The following is a 27,913-nucleotide window of genomic DNA, read 5'->3' on the forward strand; positions in this document are numbered from 1 at the left end:
CAGGGGTTGGGGTGAGGGGGCTGCCCTTTCCCTTGTCGGGGCCCTTCAGGGCACACTCTCCAACCCAAGAAGCCTGGGGACGGGTCCTGCTCACACAAGGGCCCAAGAGGTAGTGCAGGGGTGATGATGGGGGCAGCAAGTGCCAGGGGTCACCTGGAAAACGGGGTCCGTGGGCAGGAAGGTGTGCAGGGAAGCAGTGCCAGGCCGTACCAGGGAGGCGAGTCCCAGTCCTGCTTGTGATGAGGCTGGTGGTCAGGGGCCCAGACAGCGGTGGCCCCAGCCAATGCCGGGGGGTGGGTGGTGGTGGTGGCTTGGAAGAGGCCAAGGCCAGGACCCGGCCAGCTTCACGGTCACAGGCAGCCCAGCCTGCAGGTCCCTGGAGGGGAGGCGGCATTTGCACGTTAAAAATCTGGGGCTAAAGAAACTTTGGTACATCTACACAATGGAATACTATGCAGCTGTTAGGAGAGATGAAGTCATGAAATCTGCTTATAAATGGATAGACATGGAGAGTGTCATGCTGAGTGAAATGAGTCAGAAAGAGAGGGACAGACGTAGAAGGACTGTACTCATTTGTGGAGTATAGAATAACATAACATGAGACTGACACCCAAGGATAGTAGATACAAGGGCCAGGAGGATTTGCCCCATAGCTGGAAGCCTGCCTCATGAACGGAGGTGAGAAGGCAGATGGAATAGAGAAGGGACCACTAAGACAATGATGGCTGGAGGAATCAGTCGGGATGGGAGATGTGTGCAGAAAGTAGATAATGGGTCAAACATGATGACATCTCAGTGTCTGTATTGCAAACCATAATGCCCAAGAGTAGAGAGAGAGTATGGGGAATATTGTCTGCCATGGAGGCAGGGGAAGGGTGTGGGGGGGTATACTGGGGACATTGGTGGTGGGGAATGTGCACTGGTGGAGGGATGGGTGTTCGATCACTGTGATTGAAACTCAAACATGAAAGCTTTGTAACTGTAGCTCATGGGGATCCAATAAAAAAAAAGAAAAGAAAAAAAGAGAAATATTTAAGGCAAAAAAGTCTGGGGCGCCTTCCCCGGTGAGCACCATGATAGAATCAAGAATCCTTCCGAGAGGCCAGAGACAGCCCAGGCCTGGCAAGCGTTTGGCCCCGCGTCCATGCTTGGCACTGCATGGTCCACTGAGCATTCGCAGGTGCACGCCTGGGGGCCTCAAGGCCATCGGGGTGACTGGGTGATGCTGAGCAGCACCACCCCCTCAGACTCCCGCATCTGACCCCAGCCCAATCGGCTGAGAATCCCGCGAGGGATCCCCGGACCTGTGGAGCACAACTTGGAAACACGTATGGTGCTGCCAGCAGGTCAATCTGTACCTGTGAGGCGAGTGCATCAGCAGCCTGATGGCGCCTTCAGACTTCCAGATACCCCAAAATTGCTGCTGTGCCTTTGGCCAGACCCCAAAAACTTGGGGCAAAGTTTACCAAGAAAGTAAACAGCCAAAAGTTAGGTATGTGGGAAACACAGCCACAATCCACCTCCGGCTCAGCCACATAATTGGAGGCATGGCCTCTTTGGTTCCTGATTGAACTGCTTAATGGCCATGATCCCAGAGACTCAGAAACAAATCCCGAAACCCAGTGGCTTTTGGCAGAAATCCCTCCAGATTTAAGTGTTAAAATTTCGGAATTTCGAAATCACATGGCCCTACTGCAGCCACGTGACATCATATGTTATTCATAACCAGCAATAGAACACAAATTGTCTACTGTTGCCTTTTCAGCAGATCTGAGTGTTGGGGTAAAATCTCAAATAACAATGGTCTGGTGTCAAAATATTGAATGTGATCAAAGTAGAGAGAGAGTAATGTGGAAATCACCTGCCCCACAGGTAGGGGGAGGGTGTGGGATGGGGGTACACTGGGGTTGTTGGGGGTGGAGAATGGGCACTGGTGAAGGTATGGGTGTTTCATTCTATGACCGAGACTTAGACCCGAAAGCTTTGTAACTGCTCTCACGGTGATTCAATAAATAAAATTATAAAAAATGAAAAAAAAAGTAAGGTGGAGTTCATGCACAATTCAATCAGCTAATCAGTGGCTGAATAAATAGCAGTCCTCCTACATTAGAAAAAAATGAGGCTCCTTTGGAAACACAAAGTTCAACACCTTTTTTCAAAAGAAAAAAGAAATCTGTCACAGGGCCCAGGGCAGAGCACATGCTTTGCATGTTCAAAGTCCTGGGTTAGATGCCTGGCACCAAACACACACACACACACACACACACACACGCACACAAGCACACACACGTACACGCACACACACGCATGCACGCACACAGATATACACACACACAGCACCCTTTTTCCTAGGAGAGATTTTCTTAACGTCTGACATGCCAGGCGGTGAGCAGTCTCCGAGTGATTTCCTCCCGTGTGAGAGTGTGAGTTGGGTTATCGGGGAGTCGGTGGTGTGTCGTGCATCCAGGCTGGTGGGGGTGGAGTGCAGGCTGGGCTTCAGTGAACACGGGGAGGCAGGGACAGGCAATACTTGGAAGTATTGATTGTCTGTTCGACGTGCCTAGCACTCTGCCTCTCCCAGCCCTTGGCCGGAAGCTGGGTCATCAGCCCGCCTGCTGGGCACACCCTTCCCAGACCCTAAAGCCCACATTTCTAGTGCAGGGTGGAAGGAGGCTGAATGGTGCCCCCCAGAGGGCCCCCTCACGCCTGCTGGTGAATCGTATGAAGATGTGCAGCCTGCCCCAGGCCTGACCTCTGGGCCAACATGGGGGCAGACCCCACCTGTGCTGGCACCTGCCAGGTTCCTTGTTTCCTCAGGTTTTGTTGGCCCTCCCAGTGCCCATGGCCTCATACTGGCCAGACAGCCCTGGCACTGCCCATTTCCGTGACTTTCTAGAAGTTTCTCAGCCTGCTGGTTAGCACTAGCAATGCAGCACCCCAGCCTGGCCCGGGACCAGGGGGTCTTCAGCCCCTAGGTGCCCACCTCAGCTCTTTCAGCCCTCTGTCCTCCATTTGAGGTTGACCAGATGCCCCAAGCAGCGTGGCATCTCAGGTCTGTGGGATCGTGCTGGGACACTGCCAGCGTGTAGCCAGGAGAGCCGCAGGCACATGGCACCTTCCCGCCATCGTGGTCTTTCTTTTGTGGTGTGGCTCTAGCTCAGGCACTAGAATGGGGTTGAGATTCTGAGGAGGGTGACGACTGGAATCAAATTCAGGCTCTGGCTATCAAGAGCTTATGGCTAGTCCTTGGCCTGGAATGCTGGGGTAGGCACAGGTCACCTCGTCCAACTGCGTCCCCTGAGGGAGGAGGGCACAGTGGCTCAGTCTGCCCATCCCTGCCACCCCCTCCGGCATCTGCAGAGGCTCTGTTCAGAGGCCAGCAGCGCCCTGCTAGCTCTCAGGACCCCACCCTCACAGCACTAGCTCTCCTCAGTCTGGGCGTACTGTGCTCCCTCGGGGGTCTGTGGGGTGTGAGGTGAGGGATGCACTTCTGAAGGGGGGCTCCATGGAAGGTGGGTTGGGGCCCCATGAAGAGCTCGGGAGTGGGAGTGTGGAGACGGTGCGGGAGTGTGGACACAAAGGCAGCCACTCCTGAGGAGGTGGCGGGCAGGTGTGCTCTAGCTGCAGCCTCAGAACGGGGGTCTGACACACTCAGGAACAAACTCTCCTTCCCATCTCTGGCTGACACAGGAAGATGTTCACAGTCACCAGGGTTTCCTCTGAAGGGAGAAGACAGGCCTGGCTGGGGAGGTTTGTTCCTGGCCCATCCTGAAGGCGTCCAGGCTGAGAGGACTGTGGACACGCCCAAGCCGGCCCTTCCCTGGACACCACTGCAGCCTTTGCTCGTGGAAGTCACGGTTCCTACGAACTGCAGGCAGCAACAATAAACGCGTGCTTATCGGCTGCCAGTCGACACAGGGGCCCTGTAAGATGTGTCTGCTCTGGCTCCTGCCCATAGTGAGCCTGATGGACTTAGGGGGTGTTCCAAAGTAGGGGACAGGGAAGGACATGACGCTGGGGCTGAGAGGAAGTCAAGACGAGATGGGCTTTAGAAATTAGGGAAACAGGATGTAGGCCCATGTCAGCGGGCTCAGGTATCTGGCAGGTAGGAATCGGGAGTGGTTTCAAGGGTGTTTCAGGCATGGGTCAGGTATGTCAGGAGTGTATCAGGTATGTTAGGGATGTGTCGGGTATGTCAGGAATCAGTCAGGTGTGTCAGATATCTCTTGGGTATGTCAGGGCTATGTCAGGTGTGTGTCGGGTATGTCAGAAATCGGTCAGGTATGTCAGGTGTGTGTCAGGGATCTGTCAGGTGTGTCAGGGTGTCAGGGTGTGCCAGATATATGCCAGGTATATTTCAGGTGTGTGTCAGGTGTGTAACAATTATGTCAGATGTGTCAGATATCTGTTAGGTGTGTCAGATATATGTCAGGTGTATTTCAGGTATTTTTCAGGTGTGTCAGGGGTGTGACAATCATCTGTCAGGTGTGTCAGAGGTGTGTCAGATATCGGTCAGGTGTATTTCAGGTATTTATCAGGTGTGTCAGGGGTGTGACAATCATCTGTCAGACGTGTCAGTTATCTGTCTATCTGTGTGAGAGGTGTGTCAGGTATCTGTCAGATGTCTGAGGTGCCCGGGGTATGTCAGATGAGTGTCAGGTATCTGTCAAGAGTGAATCAGATGCAGGTGAGGTATCTATGGAGTGTGTCAAGGGTGTGCCAGGTGTCTGTCAGGTGTGTCAGGGACGTGTCAGATGAGTGTCAGGTACCTGTCAGGTTGTTGGGGGTGGGTCAGGTTTCAGAGGGAAATTCCATGAGTCCAATAGCAATGATGGAGATGACAGGTGCGAGGCAGGGAGGACAGTAGTGTGTGGAACCTTCTTTATGGTGGTGAACTGGTCAAGGGTCTGAGGGCCCAGGGTTGTAGAGGAGCCTTCAGGTGCATCTGGAATGACCCTGGGTAGCAGGGCAGCTGGTGGAGGTTGCAGAGAACAGAGAAGGCACCAAGCACTGAGTGCACAGAGCCGGGGGTAGTTAGGAAGGAGGGCTCCAGGCACCCACAGCTGGAACATAGAGGCCCTCACCCGTTTGTCCCCCCCGCCTTGCTCAGGCCTCGCTCACGGAGGGAGGAGCTTAGCCTTTGGGCTTGGTGGGGGGAGGGGCAGGGGCAGCCCCAGCAGCTTAGGGAGGGGCCGGGTGCCAGGCCTGGAATTTTCTGGGCCTCAGTTTCCAGAGCAGCTTCCAGAGCCCAGAGCAGGCCCCGAGCACCATGGGCCATGCTCAGCCCTGAGCCTCAGAGTGGGGAGACGCCCCTGTGCTGGAGGAACCCCAAGACCACCACCCTCACGTGTCAGCACCCTGCCTCCAGAGCCCTTGAGCAGGCCAAGGTTTGGGGTTTGGGGTCTCGGGTCCCGCATCGCTGTTCCTGAGGAGGGGTGACAAGGGGGTCTGTGAGGGAGCCCGCCCTGGTGAGAGCATGTGGAGCCCCGAGGCCCTGAGGGGACCCAGGATCTCCCTCAGCTCTTGCAGAATTGGGGGCACTGCTGGGAACGGCCGACTCCAACCAGAAGCCTCAGTGGTGTCAGGGATGGGGGTAGGGGTGCCTCCGTGATGTGCCAGGCCCCCCCTCATCCCTGCGCCCCACTGGCTGACCTCCCCCACACATCGACCTCAGAGGGGGCCCCCACACCTAAGCACAGTCTGGAATGGAGAGTCGCCGAGGTCCCACGGCGGGCTGGCCCAGAAGTGACCACCGAGCTGCCTGGGGGATGTTGGGGGACACGGCTCGGGGCCTCTGGGCCTTGGAGGGGCTTGGCCAGAGTTCCCGGAACTAGGGCTGAGGGGGTCTCACGCTTAGGGGCGGGGAGGGAGGGTGCCCCCTCCCTGCTATTGCCCTGTGAGCCCCTGTTTCTGTGGGGGGTCGGGGCAGGGGGAGGGTCCCACATAGGCCTGTGCAGGGCCTTGGCTGTGTGAGCCCGTGTCCCCGGCCGCCCTGAGTCCTATGTCCCAACAGCTCCAGGGGGGGCTCCTAGACGCTGGGGGGCGTGGGGGGCGCCGAGCCGGGGCAGGGCAGGGAGGAGCAGCTGCAGGGAGGGGCTGGCGCCCCGCAATGAGGAAGCCGGGGCGGCCGCTGCTTCCTCCCCGCCGAGCGGCAACAGGAAGTCGGCCGGAGCGGGTGGCAGGCGCCGCAGAGCCGACAGCAGCGTGGGCTCGACCCGGGCCTGCGTCCCCCCCTCCCCCCGGGTGCCCACCATGGTGCCCTGCTGGAACCACGGCAACATCACCCGTGCCAAGGCCGAGGAGCTGCTCTCGCGGACGGGCAAGGATGGCAGCTTCCTGGTGCGCGCCAGCGAGTCCATCTCCCGGGCCTACGCGCTCTGCGTGCTGTGAGTGTGACCGGGGCCAGCTGGGGGCAGCCGTCGGGGCGCGGGGGGGTGGGGGTCCTGCGCTAGGAGTGCCATGGGAGCACGGGGAACTCGAGAGGGGCCTCGGCTGTGGGTACCACCAGGGCGTGGGGGAACATGAGGATTGTGGGAGCCTCGGCTATGGGTCCCGTCGGGCCAAGAGGGGCCTTGGGGTCTCGGCTGTGGGTCCCGTTGGGACGTGAGGGGCCTTGGGGTCTCGGCTATGGGTCCCGTCGGGCCAAGAGAGGCCTTGAGGGTCTCGCTGTGGGTCCCATTGGGGTGTGAGGGGCCTTGGGGTCTCGGCTGTGGGTCCCGTCGGGGCGTGAGGGGCCTTGGGGTCTCGGCTGTGGGTCCCGTCGGGGCGTGAGGGGCCTCGGGGTCTCGGCTGTGGGTCCCGTCAGGGCGTGAGGGGCCTTGGGGTCTCGGCTGTGGGTCCCGTCGGGGCGTGAGGGGCCTTGGGGTCTCGGCTGTGGGTCCCGTCGGGGCGTGAGGGGCCTCGGGGTCTCGCTGTGGGTCCCGTCGGGGCGTGAGGGGCCTTGAGGGTCTCGGCTGTGGTTCCATTGGGTCATGAGGGACCCTGGGCTGTGAATCCCGTCGGGGCGTGGGGGGCCCACAAGGGGCTTTGCTGGGGGTACTGCCAGAATGTGCTGGGGTTCCATGGGGGGCCGTGGGCTGTGAGTCCCGTCGGGGCGTGGGGGTCCATGAGCGACCTTGCTGGGGGTACCACCAGGGCGTGGGGAGCATGAGGGATGGTGGGTGGCTGCGCTGTGAGTCCCGCTGGGCCCCGGGGCCTCTCTCCAGCTCAGCTGGGGCCTGGCACCCGAAGCGGGGTGGGGGTGGGGTACCGTGAGCTCCACCTCTGGTTGGCCTGATGGGAGCTTTGTAGCCCCCCCGGTTCCCCAGAGACTGCCATGGGCTGCTTGCACCCCGCCCCCCTCCCTGGCACAAGCCCTGGGGCCACCCTCCCCCGGGCCCTGCAGAGGAGTCGTTGCTAGGGGCGTGGCCGTGGGTGGGTCCCCAGCACAGAGGAAGTCACCCCTGGCCACCGGCCCCCACAGAGGCCTCTGTCCGCTTTCCAGCCCCCTGGAACCCCTCCACTGCTCAGGCGGCCCCCAGTGTGCTGTGCTGACGGCCAGGTGCTGAGGACCCTTGCAGGATGTGTTTAAAGGAGCCCTGCGGTCTCAAACCCCCAGGGCTGGGGCGCAGGGGTGCCCCCACTGTCCTCTCAGGCCCTGGGCTTGCCGAGAGCCCCCCCCCCCCCCGTCAACACCCCTGCCCACCCTTGACACCCCCGTTCACACCCAGGACAGCCTGAGGGGCAGGTTTTTGCAGGCACCCCACTCTGAGAGGAGGACCCTGGGCTCAGCACCCCCCCACCCCCGCCTGCCCGCAGAGGGGCTGCCCACAGGTCAGCTGAGAGAAAGAGCAAACGCAGCTCCGCTCCCTCCCGGCTGCCCACAGGCCTGAGCACTGTGAGTGAGGCCCGGCTTCCTGGCCCCTGACGCTCACGCTCTCAGGAGGACCGCCCCCCCCCCCCCCCAGCAGGCATGAGACAAGGAGTCCCTGAGGAGATGGGGGGCCCTGAGGAGCAGCGGGGGGGGGGGCAGTTGATGCAGGAAGCCTGTCTCTGGCGCGCTCCTCATCGGAACCAGCAGGGCCACTTCTGTGGGGGGGTCCTGAGCAAAGCCTGGCCCATAGCCTCCTCTCGAACACAGCCCAGGTTCTGGGCATGGAGGATGGTGGCTGGGCCTCAACTGATAGCCAGACCCTGAGGGTGGGCTAGAGGGACCTCTGGTACCTCAGCCCACCCGACTTCTCTCTGCCAGGCCTACCCTGTGACTCTCCTCAAACTCCCACCCTCTGACTCTCCTCAGACCCCCACCCTCTGACTCTCCTCAGACCCCCACCCTCTGACTCTCCTCAGACCCCCACCCTCTGACTCTCCTCAGACCCCCACCCTCTGACTCTCCTCAGACCCCCACCCTCTGACTCTCCTCAGACCCCCACCCTCTGACTCTCCTCAGACCCCCACCCTCTGACTCTCCTCAGACCCCCACCCCCTGACTCTCCTCAGACCCTCACCCTCTGACTCTCCTCAGACCCCCACCCTGTGACTTTCCTCAGACCCCCACCCCGTGACTCTCCTCAGACTCCCACCCTCTGACTCTCCTCCATCCCCCACCCTCTGACTCTCCTCAGATCCTCTGACCTTGCCTCTGTCTTCCACCCATGAAGCCCCAGGGAGTCCTTAGCCGGGGGTAGGGGTGGGGAGGGGGAATGCCCCTTTCTCCTGTCCTCAGTCGGGGATCCCCCACAGAGCCAGAAGCCACGGTCCCCCCAAACCTTCCAGCCCCCCGGGAGCCCCTCCTGCCGCTTCCTCCATGCTGCTCAGTGAGGAGATTTGAAAATGAAAACTGGACTCGCATCCTTGACCACAGGGTGTAAGGCAAATGCCTGCCGCCCGCTCAGGCTCGCTCTCTCTTCCTGACTCACCGCCCGCCACCCACCGTGTCCCGCGGGTGCCTGACACCAGCTTTACCCTGAGCCTCCTGGGGGGCATGGGTGGTCCTGTTCTGCTCAGCCTCCCCGACAGGCTCCCTGTGGGGCCGTGGGGGGACCAGCCACCTGGAGGGACCGCCCAGCCTGGGCCCAGCCCAGAGCTGGCAATTGTTCCCTCTGCCAGGGTGACAGGTGGCAGGGGAGGGGGGAGGGGGAGGTGGAGGGTGCCTGTCGCTGAGGGGTCCCCGAGCTTCCTGGAGTGGCCTGTCCCAGAGGGACGACAGCTTTGACTATGAAAATGATGGGGGTGGAGCTGGCAGAGAGGTCAGTGCTGAGGCCAACTCCCGGGTCAGCAGCTGGACGGTGCAGAGAGTGGGCCTCCAGGACCACACCCATGTGGGCAGGGAAGCGGCTGTGACCAGGGTCCTGAGAAGGCAGGGACCCCCGGGCAGGAGCTTCTGTGGGTGGGAGAGACGGTGACCGCCAGCGCCACACCCCCGGTGCTTCTTAGGCTTCAGACAGACAGAGACGCGGGCCTCTGGGGACGGGGTCTCACCCCTGCCCCAGATGTAGCTTGACTAGAACAAACGCCTGGAGCTCACTGCTGAGGACACAGCCCGCATCCTCGTCACGGCGGCCAAGCCCGTGGACAGCTGGGGGCGTCCCCACCAGGGCAGCTGACTTCCCTCAGGCCTGGGCCCGCCCACGGCGACAGGAGCTCGGTCTTGTCTCTCACTCTGGGACCACCACCTCCCCGGGACCGCTTGCAGATGAAGAGGCAGAGGAAGTGCTAACGGGGACCTTCGCCCACAGGGAAGGCACCGCGCGGGGGACAGAGGCCAGGCCGCTCTAAAAAAGCAACAGCATGAACGCCCCCCCCCCCCCCCCCCCGTCACTCACTCACGTCCCCAGCGGCCTTCAGAGGAAGTCTTGTCATCACCCTCACTTTACGGCGGAGGAAACTGAGGCCCGGAGAGATTGGGTCACCCCCGGGGGCACAGAGGCAGCCTAGTGAGGCGTCCCCCACCCTGGGATGGAGCCACAGGGATGCAGAATGGACTGCTGGATGCCCTGGACTGCTGGACCCCGACAGCGGAGCCCTTGTCTCGTGTCCCTTTGCCTGTGTGACATTCGGTGCCAATGTGGCAGAGTTTGTGTTTATCATAGCTGCTGTTGACAGAAAGGAGGGGGGTGGGATGGTGGACCATGGGCACCTGGAATGCAGCTGGGACCCCCCCCAAGCAGGCCCTTGTGGGGGCCCTGTCCCCCCGCTGTCTCTCTGGGTGAGCCCCAGGCCGCGGGGCGCCTGGCCCGCCTTCCTCACAGCTTGCTGGAATCTTCTGTGAGAAGTGACTCAGATGAGGTGGGGGGGGGGGAGGGGCCGGCTGGCTCCTTTCCTGCCAGGCGGGCTCATCTCCTGGGTGCGATCCCAGGCTTCGGGGGTGCTATGTCGCCCCAACCCCAGCCCTGCCCACCCAAGCCGTCTTCCTTCCGGGTCACTGGCCCCCTGTGCACACCCCACGCCCATCACCCAGTGCAGTGATGGTTTCTGTGGTGTTGGCGTCCACGGCCCCTAAATCGCCCTTCTTACCCGCACACGCCCATGGTTTCTATACACTCATGGTGATGCTCAGCTCTGCCCTGTTCCAGAACATTCTCATCACTCCCCCCCCCTAAGAAAACCTGCTCCTGAGTGGTACCTCCCCACACTCCTCCATCCTCTGCCCCTAACTGACTGTCTGCCTCTGCGCTGGGCTCACCCACCGGGGCATCCCACGGGAGCAGACTGTGGCCGGGGCGTCTGGCGCCTGGCCCTGAGTGCCGTGCTGGGGCTCACGGGGTCTCGGCAGCCAGTTCACTCAACAGGGGTGCTTGTGGCGGCCTCCACCTTTCGGCTCTTGGAATGATGGGGCCACTCGGGACAGCAGGTACAAGCTGGGTGAGGCTCAGGCGTCCGCGGTCCTTAGTGGCATCTCGGGGTCCCGTGTCTGCCCGAGGTTTGCCTGTGGGGATCAGTCACTCCTCCCCGAGGCTGTCGCAGGATTCCCGCCAGGGTGTGAGGACTCCCTCTGCACAAATACTACCTCCCACATTCTCCCACACCCTCTCCCACACACTGTCCGCACACGCACACATGCACACACACTGTCCGCACACACTTACCCTGTCATGCACTTGCACACACACATGCATACACTCCCACACTCTGTCGTACACAGTTACACACACACACGCTGTCGCACACTTACTCTGTCATGCACACTTACACACTCTCCATCACACCCACTCCCAGACTCTGCCATGCATACTTACACATGCACACAGACTGTCATGCACACGTATGCACATGCATGCCTACTCTCTCACATGCTCCCACACAGTCATGCACACTTACACACGCTCCATCACACACTCCCACGCTCAGCCATGCACACTTACACATGCACACAGACTGTCGTGCACATACACACACTCTCATACACACTTACACATACACGTGCACACACACTCCCTCACATACTCACATTGTGCACAGGCACTCACACTCACGTGCAATCACACACATTTATATGTATACGGTCATGCTCACACTCACACATGCTCACATGCACTCACACGCTCACTCACACATGCCCACATGCTCTCACACTCTTGCACACATGCATTCTCACACACACACACATGCACTCACACTCCTGCATGCACACTCACACACACGTGCTCACACTCGCCAATACCGTGCACACACATTCAAGCAATGCACACCCGGGCTCACATATACACAGCGCACACAGCACACACTCACACACACGTATCTGTCTGAAGGCTGCCTTCCTGCTGCCTTGCTTCACTGACGCCATGCCAGGCGTCTGGGGGACATTACATCGTCCTAAATCTTACTGGCCATTCGCCTACCTTCTTTGAAGACCTGCTGATTTATCTTCTTGGAGCAATAGCACAGCGGGCAGGGTGTCTGCCTTGCATGCGGCGGACCCGGGTTCGATTCCTCCGCTCCACTCGGAGAGCCCAGCAAGCTACCGAGAGTTTCTCGCCCGCACAGCAAAGCCTGGCAAGCTACCCGTGACATATTCAATATGCCAAAAGCAGTAACAACAAGTCTCACAATTCGTTGTGAAACGTTACTGGTGCCCGCTCGAGCAAATCGATGAACAATGGGAGGACAGTGACAGTGACAGTGACCTGCTTTTAAAAATGGGGATATTTGCAACCACCTCACATGTGTGAATCCCTGAGTTTGACCCCCTGAGTTTGACTCTCTGAGTACCCCAACACCTCTGGGCTGGGGGGGGGTCTCTATTTATAAAGATGGATTAAAAGATCAATAATGGGGCCAGAGCAATAGTACAGGACTTGCCTTGCACGTGACCAACTCGGGCTTGATCCCTGCTATCACATATGGCCCCGAGCCTGCCAGGAGTAAGCCCTGAGCACCGCTGAGTGTGGCCTAAAACACAAACCACCCCAAAAAAATTTGTGGGGGGTCCCCTATTTTGAAAGCAGGGTATCAGTGGGCGATTTGTCTTCTTGGGGCTGGCGCTGGACTGCCACGGGAACACACAGGAGCCTCGCAGCCAGCCCGGGGCCTGCACCCACACCTTTCTGCCCGTTGCTTTTCGTCGGCTAGAAAGTGAGTCATAAGAAAAGAAAAATAATGAAAAGTGAGTTGTGGGGCTGGAGTGATACCACAGCGGGTAGATCGTTTGCCTTGCACACGGCCGACCCGAGCTCAATTTCCAGCATCCCATAGGGTCCCCTGAGCACTGCCAGGAGTAATTCCTGAGTGCATGAGCCAGGAGTAACCCCTGAGCATCACCGGGTGTGACCCAGAAAAGCAAAAAAAAAAAAAAAAGTGAGTTGTGGCTTCTGAGGGCTGGGACCTGCCTGCACAAGCATTCTCGACAGGAGAGAGGACGGTGCCCTGCCCCGGGGAGAGTCACCTTCAGGGCACTGCCACGGGGCCTCCTCAGAGGAAGTGCTCGGAGATGCGGCAGGAAGCATGGCTGGTGACGCAAGGGGATGCTTCGGGGAGACAAGACGCCCGCTCCGGCAGCCAAGGGGAAAGGAGACAGAGCCCAGCTGTGGGGGATAGAGCCGGGGATGCCAGGCAGGGTATGAAGCACCCATGGGGGCCAGTGGGTGCCAGCAGGGGCAGCACTCCTCACCCAGCTAGACCTGACAGAACCAACCTGTGTTGGTTAGTTTGGGGACCGCACCAGCAGTGCCCAGGGCTTCCACCTGGCTCCGTGCTCAGGAACCACCCCTGTTGGTGCTCGGGGCAAGCGGCCTACCCACTGAGCTATCTCTCTGGCCCCTGCAGGGTAACAGACTAATCGATAGAACTAATGTAATACACTGATATGTCAGGCCTGTCGTTCCGATGCCCGGCTTTTAGTCTGTGTTTTCTGGCTGCGATCGTGTTTTCCTGTTTGGTTGAAATTTCTCCATGTAGGACTTCCTGTGGCGCGCCCCCCCCCACCGCCCCCCGTTTACCATGTGGCTGACGTCCAGGCTGAAAAGCCCCCCCGTGTGGCAGACCCAGGAGTCACCAAGAGTGTTTGGTTTTATCACAGCATGGCAGTGATAAAGATCTCCTTGAATGAGGCTGGAGCGATAGCACAATGGGGGAGGGCGTTTGCCTTGCACGCGGCTGATCTGGGTTCTGTTCCCAGCATCCCAGATGGTCCCCCGAGCACTGCCAGGAGTAATTCCTGAGTGCAGAGCCAGGAGGAACCCCTGTGCATTGCCAGGTGTGACCCAAAAAGAAAAAAAAAAGTCTCCTTGAAGAGAGACTGTCCTGGTTTCGGGTGCCCAGGGGGCCTCACCGTCCACCACAGGGAGGACCATGCCATCCCAGTCCCTAACCTGAATATCTGTATCTTAGTGATTTTTTTTCATTTGTCTTGGGGTTGGCAGGTGGCGGAGGGATCACCCCTAGCAGTGCTCAGGGCTTCCTCCTGGCAGTGCTCAGGGGTAGGGTCTCCTGGCAGGGCTTGAGGACCCTAGAGGTGTCAGGGGTCAAACCTGGTTCAGTCCCGTGCAAAGCAAGCCCCTCCCCAGGCTCACCCCACCCCCAGTACTATCGCTTTCGTCCCAATATTTAAAATTTTTTTATTTTATAAGGTGGTTCACAGTATTTGGTTACATTTAATATTCAAACACCAATCCCACCACCATATTTGAGATGTTTCCAATCCCAAACCCCAAACCCTCAAACCCTGCCCCAAAGCACAACCGAAATATTTTGTATTGTTTGTTATGAAAAACAGCTGAAAATGCTACCAAAAATATCTATAGAGGCAAGAGTGTGAAGATTGTTCTATTTTGACAGGGACCATTAAGCCTTTCTATAAGATATCATTAACATGCTGTTAAAGGTTGAGCCTTGTGAATTTTCATATATATATATATATATATATATATATATATATATAGCACTATAGCACTGTCCTCCCATTGTTCGTCGATTTGCTCGAGTGGGCACCAGTAACGGCTCCATTGTGAGACTTGTTACTGTTTTTGGCATATCGAATACACCACAGGGAGCCTGCCAGGCTCTGTTGTGCGGGCGGGATACTCTCGGTAGCTTTTTGGGCTCTCCGAGAGGGACAGAGGAATCGAACCTGGGTCAGCTGCATGCAAGGCAAACGCCCTACCCACTGTGCTATCACTCCAGCATTATATATATATATATATATATATATATACATATATATATATATTTGGCTGTCTACTATTTGAACCCCATCAAATGTGATGCAGTACTCTTGGAGTATGGGTAGGGTGTGTCTTATGATGTGTCCAGGAATAGGTTTTCACTCATGCATGAGGCTCGGCCCAAGTCTGTGGAGAGAGGCCTTGAGCTTGGTGGCAGTTGGTTTCTGAGGGTTTTGGGCTGCCAGGGCTGGGTCCCTTGGGGCGGGGACGGTTCTCACCTGGCCCCATCTGGGGCGCCCTGAGTGAAACAGCCTGGCATGGGGTCTGGTGACAGGCTATTGGCCCCAATATTTTAATTTTAATAGACATTGCATTCTGAGGTGATGCCTTTGGCGGCTGAGTCCTGACTGCAGTCGTGGTGAGGGTGATGGGGCTCCGGCCTCGGTGCTCCTCGGTGAACAGTCAGTGCGCTTCTTTTTGCCGGTGTCCCCCCCTCCCTGATCCCTACGTACCCAAACTCTTCACAATCTGTTTGCTGTGAACCCTTCCCTGGGGTCGGCCACTGAACTTGAGGAGTTGTTGTTGTTGTTGTTTTTGCTTTTTGGGGTCACACCCAGCAATGCTCAGGGGTTATTCCTGGCTCTGCACTCAGGAATTTCTCCTGGCAGTGCTTGGGGGACCATATGGGATGCCGGGGATCGAACCCAGGTCGACTGCGTGCAAGGCAAACGCCCTACCCGCTGTGCTATCGCTCCAGCCCCTTGAGGAGTTTTTGAGGTTGTAAATTCTGATAGTGCCCATCAATGCTTCTCTTCTGTGAGGTCCTCCTCCTCCTCCTCCTCCTCCTCCTCCTCCTCCTCCTCCTCCTTCTCATCCTCCTGCTCTTCTTCCTCCTCCTCTTCTTCCTCCTCTTCCTCTGACCTCCTAAGCAGTGACCAGGGATGTGGGGGCCACTCCTGCTGTTAACTGCCCAACCGGGCCAGATAACTCACTGAGAAGGTCCAAGGACATGGTGCCACTTGGGGGGACCTGGGCCACCCCAGCGGTGCTCGGGGGGTCTCCAGGCTGAGGCAGTGCTCTGGGGAGCACAAGGTGTCAGGAATCAAACCATGCTTATTTTCCCAGGCCACTTTCCTGGTGCTTTCAGTGTAGACCATCCGTCTACACAGGAGGCAGAAGAGTCAGGCCTTGGGAGCCATGAGCCTGGGGGTCAGGGCGACCCTCGGCTGGGGGCCCACCTGGGACCCCCATCCAGTTCCACAGGCTGCTCTGTTCATGTCTGAGACCAGGGCGCAAAGGGCCGGGTGGGTTTTTTCCACCACACAGACCTCAGCAAAAGCAGAAGGAGGATTTTGGGGCTTTTGGTGGTTTTCTTTAATGATTGAACATTGAGGGGTCGGGGGAGGTTTGGGGGCCGCCCCTGGGGGGACTTGAAAGCTGCTCCCAGCTCTGTGCTGGGAGTTCCCAGGGGGCCGTGCAATGCTGGGGGTCAGACGAGGTCAGCTACATGCAAAGGAAGAGCTTCAAGCCCTGCACTAGCTCTCTGTCCCTGACACTCATCATTTTAAGGTCTGGAACTAATTTAATGAATGGCGTCAGGTGAAGATTTATGAGTAATTTTCTCAAGTGCTGTCTTTCCGCAAACCTTACTGAATAATGTATTCCTTTTCCCCTTGTGATTTTTTTAACCGTTTATTATTCTATTTCCGATCTTTTTTTGCACTGGCTTATGTTGTCCCATGGATGGCTGTTTTTTTCTTACACAGCAACAGGCCAGAGGCATGGCTGCAACTTGGATTTTAGGATTTTCATGTCTATTCTCATGTGAATCAGATATTAAGTTTGTTCAAGTAGGAAAAAAAAGAACTTTCCACTGGAATTTCATGAAATAACAGCATTTAGAGAAATGGACATTTTAACTATATTCAGTCTTAGCAATCAATAAAGTCGCCTCTTTTTTTTTTTTCCTGTTGTTTCTGAGTCATACCTGGAGAGGTTCAGGTGCTACTCGGGACTTTGTGCTCAGGGGTCTTTGGCAGTGCTCGGGGACCAGGCGGTGCCAGGGATTAACACAGACCTCCTCCATGCAAAGCACCTTGACACATCTTGCTGACCTCTCTCTGTTTTTTTTTTTTTTTAATTTTTATTAGTGAAACACCATGAGGTACAGTTGTAGACTTACAGATTTTTGTGCTTGGGTTTCAATTATACAATGATCAAGTACCCACCCCTCCACCAGTGCCCATTTTCCACCACCACGGGTCCCAGTATCCCTCCCACCCACCCCCATCCCACCCTGCCTCTGTAGCAGGGCGTTCCCTTGTGTTCTCTCTCTCCTTTTGGGTGTTGTGGTCTGCAAAAGAGGCATTGAGTGGCAATCATGTTCGGTCTATAGTCTACTTTCAGCATGCTTCTCCCATCCTGGGAGGATCCTCCCAACTCCCTTTACTTGGTGCTCCTTTCTCTATCTGAGCTGCCTTTACCCCTAGAGTGTGTGGCTGGCCTCCAAGCCATGGAGTAAACCTCCTGGTACTTATCTCGGCTATTCTTGGGTGCTAGTCTCCTATTTTGTTACTTTATTAAGGTTTGTGATTTTCTTCATATAGATTCTGTATGCTTCTCACTATAATTGCTTCCGGTTATTTTGTACTTTTATATTGTTGTGAATGGGTGGAGCTATAGCGGTAGGGCGTTTGCCTTGCATGCAGCCAGCCCGCCGAGCCGGGTTCGATTCCTCCGCCCCTCTCGGAGAGAGGAGAGCCCGGCAAGCTACTGAGAGAATCTTGCCCACACGGCAAAGCCTGACAAGCTACCCATGACGTATTCAATATGCCAAACACAGTAACAACAAGTCTCAAAAAAATGGAGACGTTACTGGACCCGCTCGAGCAAATTGATGAACAATGGGAGGACAGTGTTTTGTTTGTTTGTTTGTGAATAAAAGCCTTTCCTCTCTAGTGACTCTTTTTTATTTTTTGGAGGGGGCTTGTTTTGTTTTTGGTTTGGGCCATACATATCTGACAGTTCTTGGGGATTACTCCTGGCTCTGTACTCAAGAGTCACTCCCGGTGGTGCTCAGGGGACCATCTAGGGAGGTGCCAGGGATGTAACCCAGGTCTGCCGCCTGCAAGGCAAATGCCCTCCCCGCTGAATTATTGCTCCAGCCCCTCCAGGTACTCTTACGGTAATGTCACATACAGGAATATCACAGATTTTCATAAATTCATCTTTCCATTCTGTCACTTTATTCTCTATTTTTAAAAAATGTACTCACGTGCCTCAGAATCTCTGAGCACAGCATCACATCTACAATATAGGATTATTCTGTCATCTACATTCCTCAGACTCAAGCCCGTTATGAAGACAGCACAGTGTACTGCATTGGCCGGCGTTTCTAGATAGAAAGTGGCATTTCTAGCACAGAGTGGGAGTCGGGGTGCCTATGTGGGGGAAGAGCTGGGGGAGCCCCAGCACTCCAGGCAGGGGGGACCATCTGGCTGAGTTTGCACTGTGCCAGGGCAGAGGGGCTACCTTTTGGGAGCTTTGTGGTCTTGAAGCTGTATTCTTCATTTTGGCCAAATGCCCTTTGAATATCGACTGAGTTTGTCAGGTCCCCTGTTTCCCTGCCTGGTATAATAGTGTGACTTTGTAGATTTTAAGAGTGACCTTTTTAAAAAAAATTTTTTATTGAATCACCATGAGATAGTTACAAGCTTTCATGTTTGAGTTTCAATCACACAATGATCAAACACCCACCCCTCCACCAGTGCACATTCCCCACCACCAATATCCCTGGTATACCTCCCTTTCCTACCCTCCCCCTGCCTCCATGGCAGACATAATTCCCCATTCTCTCTCTACTTTTGGGCATTATGGTTTACAATACAGACACGAAGAGGCCATCATGTTTGGTCCTTTATCTACTTTCTGCATACATCTCCCATTCCGACCAATTCCTCCAGGCATTACTTTCTTAGTGATCCCTTCTCTATTCCAGCTGCCTTCTCCTCTTTGCTCATGAGGCAGGCTTCCAGCTATGGAGCAATTTTCCTGTCCCGTGTACCTATATCCTTAGGTGTCAGCCTCATGTTATGTTGTTTTATACTCCACAAATGAGTGCAGTCCTTCTACGTCTGTCCCTCTCTTTCTGACTCATTTCACTCAGCATGACACTCTCCATGTCTATCCACTTATAAGCAGATTTCATGACTTCATCTCTCCTAACAGCTGCATAGTATTCCACTGTGTAGATGTACCAAAGTTTCTTTAACAGGCATCTGTTCTAGGGCACTTGGGTTGTTTCCAGATTTTGGCTATTGTGAACAGTGCTTCAATGAACATAGAGGAACAGATGTCATTTCTGCTGTGCTTTTTTGCATCCTCAGGATATATTTCCAGAAGTGGTATTGCAGGGTCATATGGAAGCTCAATTTAGTTTTTGAAGGACTGTCCATATTATTTTCCAGAAAGGCTGGACCACTCAGCATTCCCACCAATGGTGAAAGAACGTCCCTTTTTCCCCACATCCACGCCAGCACTGGTTGCTTTTGTTCTTTTGAATGTGTGTCAGTCTCTGTGGTGTGAGATGATATCTCATTGTTGTTTTGATTTGCATCTCCCTGGTGGCTAGCGATGTGGAGCATTTTTTCATGTGTCTTTTGGCCATTTGTATTTCTTTTTTGAGGAAACTTCTGTTCATTTCTTCTCCCCATTTTTTGATGGGGTTGGAGGGTTTTTTTCTTGTACAATTCTACTTGCGTCTTGTATATCCTGGATATTAATCCCTAATCAGATGGGTATTGGGTAAATATTTTTTCCCATTCTGTGGGCTCTTTCTGTATTTTGGTCACTGTTTCTTTTGAAGTGCAGAAGCTTCTTAGTTTGATGTAGTCCCATTTGTTTATGTTTGCTTCCACTTGCATGGTCAGTGATATTTCATCCTTAAAGATGCTTTTAGCTTCAGTGTCGTGGAGAGTTCTGCCTACATTTTCCTCTATGTACCTTATGGACTCATGCCTGATATTGAGGTCTTTAATCCACTTTGATCTGACTTGTGCCTGGCATTAAACAGAGGTCAGAGTTCATTTTTTTGCAGGTAGCTCTCCAGTTTTTCCAGCACCACTTGTTGAAGAGACTTTCCTTGTTCCACTTCACATTTCTTGCTCCTTTGTCAAAGATTAAGTGGCCATATATTTGGGGGTCTGTGACAGACTATTCAACTCTGTTCCATTGGTCTGCAGGTCTGTTTCTAGCACAATACCATGCTGTTTTAATTACTACTGCTTTGTAGTACAGTTTGAAGTTGGGGAGGGTGGTGCCACCCATCTTCTTTTCCCCAAGGATTGCTTTAGCTATTCGTGGGGGGTTTATTGTTCCATATGAATTTTAGGAGTGTTTTGTCTATTTCTTTGAAAACGGTCATGGGTATCCTGATAGGGACTGCATTAAATTTGTATAGTGCTTTGGGCAGTATTGCCATTTTGATAATGTTAACCCTCCCTATCCATGATCAGGGGATGTGTTTCCATTTCCTAGTGAAAAATGACCATTGTTGAAGGACTGCAATGAATGGGTCTTGGCAATGACTGTTGCTTTCTGCTGCACTCAGAACTGTGCTTGGCTTTTGTCCGTGTGTCTGGGGGGCTGCGTGCTCTGAGGTTGGCCGCGGGCTAGCTCCAGCTGTGTCCCCTCTCTCAGCTCCCCCTGCGACGTCCATGGACACAGGCATTTTCCTCCTCTTTAGGGATTTCTCGCTTCAGTTTGCAAAACAGCTTCTCAGAGCTATTCACAAAGAAAATTCTTGTAATATTGACCTTGGTTTCTTTCTTTGGTGTTGATTTCTTCATTTCCTGCCTCCTCTCACATCCCTTCTAGGAAGGTGTGATTGTGTGTGTGCATGAATATGTGTGTGCACGTGTGTGTTCGTGCCTGCATGTGTTTGCATGCATGTGTATATATGCATGTGTGTGTGTTGTTTGTGTGTGTGCATGTATGTGTGTTTGTGTGTGCGCGTGTGTGTTTTCAGTCCCTTTGGTGAGGTTTTCCTAATTTTCTGGCATGCTAGTTAGTATGCAATATTCTGATTTTTAAACCTAAGATACAGCCTTTGGATGCATCCCCTGTCACCCAGGACCCTCGCAGGAAGCAGGTGGCATGTTTCAGAGGGATCACGGGCATGGCTGGCTCGGCACACTGGGATGGTGCTGAACCAGCCCCTGAACCAGCCAGGGAGGGAACCAGCCCTGACCCCGGTGGCCCCCCACCCCCCATGCTGTGTTTCCCCGGAGGAAGAAAGACCCTCTGCAGGGTGGGGTGGGGCACTACAGTGCTGTCTCATCCCCCTCTCCTGCAAACCCTCCCTGGGTCCTAGCTGGTGGCACCACCTCCTGGCTGGCCTCCAGGATACAGGGGTGTGTGGAGGACGACAACGCAGATGAGGACAAAGGAAAACATCCCTCTTTCCCTTATTCTCTTTGTCAGGTTTCCTAGTTAATTTTCTGCTGCTTTTTTTCTGCTAACCGTATGTTTGGTTCTTATTATTCTTGAGAGCCCGGCAAGCTACTGAGAGTATCTCGCCCTCACGACAGAGCCTGACAAGCTACCCATGACATATTCGATATTCCAAACACAGTAACAAGAAGTCTCACAATGGAGACGTTACTGGGCCCACTCGAGCAAATCAATGATCACCAGGAGGACAGTGCTATGGTTTTGATTTCTGGGCTGTACAGACAGTGGTGCTCATGGGTCACTCCCAGGGGTACTCGGGGGACCACCTGGTGCCACGGCTGGAACCCAGGCCCGCTGCGTGTGAGGTCTGCTCACGGAGCGTCTTCCTGGCCCTTTTATTACATCTATTTGCTGTACACGTGTACGTTTAACTCTCAGGCACCATGGTTCACGATCATGTTCTTGTGGGTTTCTCGCATAGATCATTCTGGCACCTCTCCTCCACCAGAGGGTCCACTTCCTTCCACCTTTGTCCCAGTGTCCCAGTCCCCACCTCCCCCAGCCTCTTGTGGTGAGCATCTTACTAAAACACAAGTTTTCAAAAGTTTCTGCTGCTTTGGGGCTTCCGTTACTTCTCTCGGAGCGATGCTCTCCAGATCTATCCATGTGGCCTCGAATTGCTGATTTTGTCTTCCCTTACAGCCCAGTAATATTCTATTATATCTGTATGCCCTTGTCTCTTTTTCCAGGCACCTGTTCTTGGGCACTTGGGTTGTGTTTAGATTTTGGCTAACGAACGTAGGAGTGCAAATGTCTTTTCTGAATGGAGGGTTTTGGCCCATGAGGTAGAGGCCAGGAATTGGAACTGCTGGGTCACATGTCAGCTCACTTCCGCGTTTTTTTGTTTTATTTATTTATTTTTTTTGAGAAATGTTCCTATTGTTTTCCAAAAAGGCTAGACGAGTGTGCATTCCCAGCAACAGCGAGCAGGGGTACCTTTCCCCCACTCTCACGGAACACTTGCTTTCGTTCTTCGTTCTTGGTGACGTGTGCCTGTCTCACTGCTGTGTGATGTTATCTCGTTCTTGTTTGGATTTGCCTTTCTCGGATGATTGCTGATCGATGATGACGGTGATCAGTGATTGATCGCTGCTCGCTGATGAGTCATCAGAGAGCAGATGATGATGTTCTCCTCTGGTCAGAAATAATCAACAGAACATTGTTTTCGTGTACCTTTTGGCCATCCCTTTATCTTCTTTGAGGAAGTTTCTGCTTATTTCTTGCCCTGTTTTTTGATAGAGTTGGCCGTTATATTTTAAAGAATGATCTGTCTTAGGGCTGGAGTGACAGCCCAGTGGGGAGGGTGCTTACCTTGCATGTGGCGGACCAGGGTTTGATCCCCGGTGTCCCCTATGATCCCTCAAGCACCACCAGGAGAAACTCCTGAGCACAGAGCCAGGAGTACTGGGCATTGCCGGGCAGGACTGAAAACAAACAAACAAACAAAAACAAACAAATGTCTCAAATGGCCAAGAGGGGACTGGAGTGATAGCACAGCAGGTAGGGTGTTTGCCTTGCACGCGGCCGACCCGGGTTCAATTCCCAGCATCCCATATGGTCCCCTGAGCACCGCCAGGGGTAATTCCTGAGTGCAGAGCCAGGAGGAACCCCTGTGCATCACCAGGTGTGATAAAAACAAACAAACAAACAAACAAACAACTAATGGCCGAGAGGTTAAATAATGACCTGTCCTTTCAGAAATCCCTGTTGCTCTTACATTTTGAGGACAAAATCCCATCTTTCTTGTGCCATGTTCCTTTTTCTTCGTGTTCCCCATGGCAAGGGATGTTACTGGCAGTATTTATTTGGCTAGGAAGAGCTGCAGAACTAGAATTCTTTTTCAAGAGTCCAACGCTGTGTGGCTCCTTCCTACTTCCCTCGACCCCAGCCCTTTCCCCTGAGGGTTGGTGCGGACGTGGCTTCCCACCAAGCATCTCCCGTGCCTTACCCCGGCCACAGTGGATGCTGCCTGGGCTCCATCCTGGGGCAGGGGGCCGCAGAGACCAGCCAGCTGTGGGCTCTTCGCTCTAAGCATTCGGCCTGTAAGACTGTGTGTGTGTGTGTGTGTGTGTGTGTGTGTGTGTGTGTGTGTGTTTGTAGATGGGTCCTGTGCACAGAAGTGTGTGTACATGTCGTGTGTGCACATGTGAGCACGTATGAACCTGTCTGCACGTGGGACCAGAGTGATGTGTGTCCCGAGGAGGGGCCAAGCAAAGCCCACCCCCCTGCAGGCCCCTGCGCCCCACGGGGCTGTTCCAAGGTTGTGTGGGTCTGAGGGGTAGGGGGTGGCGGGGGGCGGGGGTGCACAGCCTTTTCCCTTGAAGCTCTACAGGACCAGCAGGGAGGCAGGATTCATGCCCTGGAATGCAGCGGAGCCTCTGGGGGCTGTCCCCACCCTTCTGATTGCCCTGTGTTTGCATGCCGATTTGTTTGAGTCGCGTGGGGCTCGTTCCTTGTTGCAGTGTTTCTCGAACATCTTTGGAAAAGGCTTCAAAGCGCGTCGGCCGCATTTGATGAGCTGAAGGGCCTTCCGGTTTCAGGCGGCAACTTTCGCTGGCCCTGCCCCCGTGGCACGGCTGAGGGCCGATGATAACGGCCCCGCTGGGCCGTCTCCCACACAGGAGCATTCAGGCTCTGGCCTCATGAGCATCTCAGCCGGAGGGCGGGAAACACCTGCTCCCAGGACAGCAAAGGGGCCTCAGCTGGGTGGGATGAGACCCTCGCGGTTGTTCTGTCTGGGATGTCTCTGGGAGGTGACTTGGCAGGGGAAGTGACTCATCCTTGCCGCGGGTGAGCCAACTGTGGGCACTGCCAGGCCCTGGCCCTGGAGACAGGGAACAGGCGCGCCGAGGGGAAGGACCGAGAGAGAAAAACGAAGAAACCGCACGCTCCCAGGCCACCCTCCCTCGGTTCATAGGTCACGAAAGAGCATGAGATTGCCTGACGCAAACCTCTAGCCGGTGCGATAAAAACCCGGTGAGCGGCGTCCAGAATGAGGAACTCCGGAGCACATCGGCCCTGACAGAGGAAGCCCGAGAGAGGCTTGAAAGAAAATGAAAAGAAACGAAAGCTGCCAGCCGCTGAGAACGGCCACCTCCGGGTGAAGGCAGATGACAGCGCTGACAGGCTCCTGTCACGGCTCGTGCAGAGATGACAGCTCCTGATAACGGCCGTTGAAGGGCGTGGGCCTGCACACGCTTTCACATCCTGTTCGCGGGAGGAAAATGGCCCGGCTCCTCCCGGGAGGGCAAAGTAGAAGAAAAATAAAGCGACTACGTTGCTCTCCCCAGAGAGATTTTTTTTTCCCCCTTTTTGGGTCACACCCGGCAATGCCTAGGCCTTGCACTCAGGAATTACTCCTGGCAGTGCTCGGAGGACCATATGGGATGCTGGGAATCGAACCCAGGTCCCCAGGTCGGCCGCATGCAAGGCAAACGCCCTCCCCGCTGTGCTATGGCTCCAGCCCCTTCCAGAGATCTCTTCACACTGGCTGATGGCTCTCAGCCCGGGGGTGCTTCACAGGTCCTGCCCTGAGCGGGTCCCCAATACCACCCCCTCCCAGAACCTGCCACCACCCCCCGCCCCAGCCTGCTCGGAGCAGGGGACCCCATCCCCACCTACCTGAGGAGGAACAAAATTTATGACCACAGCCATCAGTCCGGGCTGTCCCCAGAGACGGGGCTGGCAGCGACTGACACCGTCCAGCCCCAGGGAGGGCTGTAGGCCACGCAGCGTGGACTTGGGAAGAGCATTTGGGGTGGGACAAGCAGGATCCACACAGCGAGATGGACCAGGCCTGGGTACAGAGTGAGGCGTGCTTCATTCAGGGACAATTCACGCGGCACGGCTGTGAGCCCCAGATGCCGGGTGCTAGGAAACGGGAGAGGAAGATGCTTCCGGGAGAGAGAGACTTCTCTGCCCCTTGCAGGTCTTTCTCCCGCAGAAACACAAATGTCTGAGGGCACGCAGGGGATGCAGGGCTGAGGGAGTGGAATGCTTCGGGGCTGAGGGGAGCGCCACGTGGGGGAGTGGGGAGAGCGTGGGGGGAGGGGGAGGTGAAGGAACAGTCCCAGCGAGGAGAATAACCCCCCGCAGACCCCCAGCTCCCTCACCCCTGGGAGCAGTCACTCTCTGAAGGGGTGGGTGTCTGCGGCCAGCGGGCTCCCAGGGCGGCCTCCTCACGACCCCCTCCCGGGGTGCCTCTCTCCACGAGACAGTGAGAGACGCTTCCTCTTCCTCACACTGGTGACCCCTGGGCCAGAGCAAGGGGGCTCCCAGGGAGAGAAGGGGGGTCCCCAGAGCAAGGTGGGCTCCCAGAGAGAGAGGGGATCCCCAGAGCAAGGTGGGCTCCCAGGGAGAGAGGGGGTCCCCAGAGCAAGGTGGGCTCCCAGGGAGAGAAGGGGTCTCCAACACATCCCCCTCCAGCTCCAGGGGCTCATTCACCAGCAGGAGAAATCTGGGTGTTTGGAAGGTGGTGACCAGCTTTAGCGACAGTGAACCCGGTGGGGTCACATCTGCAGGGAGGGAGCCCTAAGAGGGGGTGGGGTGGGCTTTGGGGGTCTCTCCGCCCCAGCTGCCTCGGAGCCCTTCTCAGCAGCTCCTCTCTCTGCAGAGGGGCGCGTGCAGAACCCAGACCAGAGCTGCGGCCTTCTGGGGCCCCAAAGACCCAGTCATGGTTTCCTGACGCTCCCTGCTGGCCCGGGCCATGGGGCAGGAGTGGGTTGGGGCGGGTCGGTCAGGGCTATGGGGCCCAGACTTAAGGAAAAGGCTTTCTGGCACGTTCTAATGAAGGCTTTGGTCTGTCGCAGGTTCCGGAACTGCGTCTACACCTACAGAATCTTGCCCAATGAGGAGGGTAAATTCACCGTCCAGGTAAGCCCGAGGGTTTCAGGGAGCACTGGGAGGTGCAGAGAGGGAGGAGGAGGAGGAAGAGGAGGAGGAGGAGGAGGAGGAGGAGGAGGAGGAGGAGGAGGAGGAGGAGAACCCACAGGATGGCTGCAGTCTCTCGACCCCCAACCCCTGGGAACGGGGGACGACGCTTGTCTCCCTGCAGAGTACCCGGTGCCATGACCCAGGGAGCAGGGTCAGGTGGCCAGGAGAGAGTTTGTGGGTGACGGTCAAGGGAAAGTGAGGAAAGGGAGGCAGCGGGAGGCAGTTTCTCTTCCGTGAGCTTGGAGGAGTGGCGGGAACAGAGCCCGAAGCGGGGGTGGGGTGGGGTGAGGGAGCCCAGGCCGGGCTAGCACCTTGGGGAACTGACCCCCCCCACCCCCGGCCACCCGGGAAGCCTCCAGCAGCCCCAGGTCAGCGTCCAGGGGGTCCCAGCCGTGGTGGAGGTATAGAGCCGGACACCCCCAACGCCACGTGTGGGTGCCGTTTGCCTGACAGCCACCGAGGCTTTGTGTGACCACAGTGTGTGAAAGGGCCTGGGAGGCGGCCCCAGAAGTTATTTTTATCGAATGGCGCTGAGCGCACAGCTGGTGGCCGGGCCGTGCTCTCGGGGCAGGGATGCCGGGCCGGGGACAGGGCTGTGCCCCCGTGTGCCAGAGGAGGAGCGGCCACGTGACCCAGGGGTTTCTGTAGACAGGACAGTGGCCGAGGGGGGCCTGAGGGGGTCACGGTCCCTTACCCCCACGACCACAAGGACGATGCATTGGGCAGAGCTGGCCTTGGGGAGAGCCGAGGAGGCCCCCGGGCACTGTGTGGGGCTTCAAGAAGAGACACCTGGGCTCTGAGTGTAGACAGACCCCAGGGGGGCCACACAGATGAGACCCGGAACCGTCAGCCTCCCGGGACCTTCCTGTCGGGGGTTGGGGGGTACATTGTGGGAGGGGCAGGGCCCAGCCGACACCCTAGAACCAGCCCCTGGCGAGCCTCTCCAGCGCCCGCCTGGGGTGGGCCGGGATCTCCGCCCTCAGAGCACTGCACCCCTGAAGGAGCCTGCACGGACAACCTTGGGGCCGCCAGTGGGCTCCCTGCCCTGGCCCCCGCGGTGGGAAGTGGCCAGTCTGCCGGCCGGGCCTGAAAGGAAGGCGTGTGAAGGCGAGTCCCTGGCCGGCCGGCGCCTCTGCCCTCTCTGCTAGCTTCTGACCTTCCTTCCTCCAGCTCCCGGCCACACCCACGGCCTGACCAGCAGGCCGGTCTGTCCAGCCGCTTCAGAGCCAGGCGTGTCCTGCCTTTGGCAACCCCGGAGGAGGGTCACCGGCTCTGGCTGACGCGTGCAGGGCGTGGGCGGCTTTTGTGGGTTCACAGAGGAAGGACCTGGGGGGCCCTGCGCGGCCTCACCGGGATAGACTCCGGGAGGGGGGGAGCACCTGCTCAGACCCAGACCTCCCCACACACACCTGTCCTGGGCCCACGCAGGTCACCCGAGTGGGGGGAGCCCCACCCGACAGCCGCCCCGACCCAAGTGACGCCTCCCAACCACCCCACCCCCGGGCCCCTGGGACGTGGAGGCGCTCGCTGGCTCGGGGCTCCGGCGAGCCCAGGCCGGGCTCGTGACGCCTTGTCTCAGCCCAGTTCCTCTTTTCTCGCGGTGTGAAACCTCACGCTCTTTTCTGAGCTCGGCCGCAGTTTCTAAATAACTCAGCCGCCGCGTCGCTGGGCGCTGGGGCTCCCCGTGGAGGTGCAGCTGGGCCCGCCCCTACCCCAGCCTCGTCTCTGAGGCCTTCCTGGGACCTCCATACCCAGGTTGGGGGACGTGAGCCTGGGGGAGCCCCACTGCCCCGCCCCGCTCCAGACAGGGGTCCTCCCGGCCCACCCTTCTCCCTTCGGCACCCCCCGGCATTGTGTGACTGGCTGGACAGGGACCCCCTTCCCCAGGAAGG

The 27,913-nt window shown here is 56.6% G+C and overlaps 1 protein-coding gene across 1 annotated transcript in view; it reads left to right on the forward strand.

Annotated features, from left to right (window-relative positions):
* The first annotated feature begins 6,252 nt into the window (after nt 1–6,252).
* Nucleotides 6,253–27,913, forward strand: part of INPP5D (inositol polyphosphate-5-phosphatase D) — an 87,977-nt gene continuing 66,316 nt past the window's right edge. The window contains 2 exon segments of the mRNA XM_056121880.1: nt 6,253–6,386; nt 25,898–25,961. Coding sequence (XP_055977855.1) covers nt 6,253–6,386; nt 25,898–25,961 — 198 coding nt within the window.

This window comes from Sorex fumeus, unplaced genomic scaffold, assembly GCF_029834395.1.
Source record: "Sorex fumeus unplaced genomic scaffold, SorFum_2.1 ptg000005l, whole genome shotgun sequence".
Lineage (NCBI taxonomy): Eukaryota > Metazoa > Chordata > Mammalia > Eulipotyphla > Soricidae > Sorex > Sorex fumeus.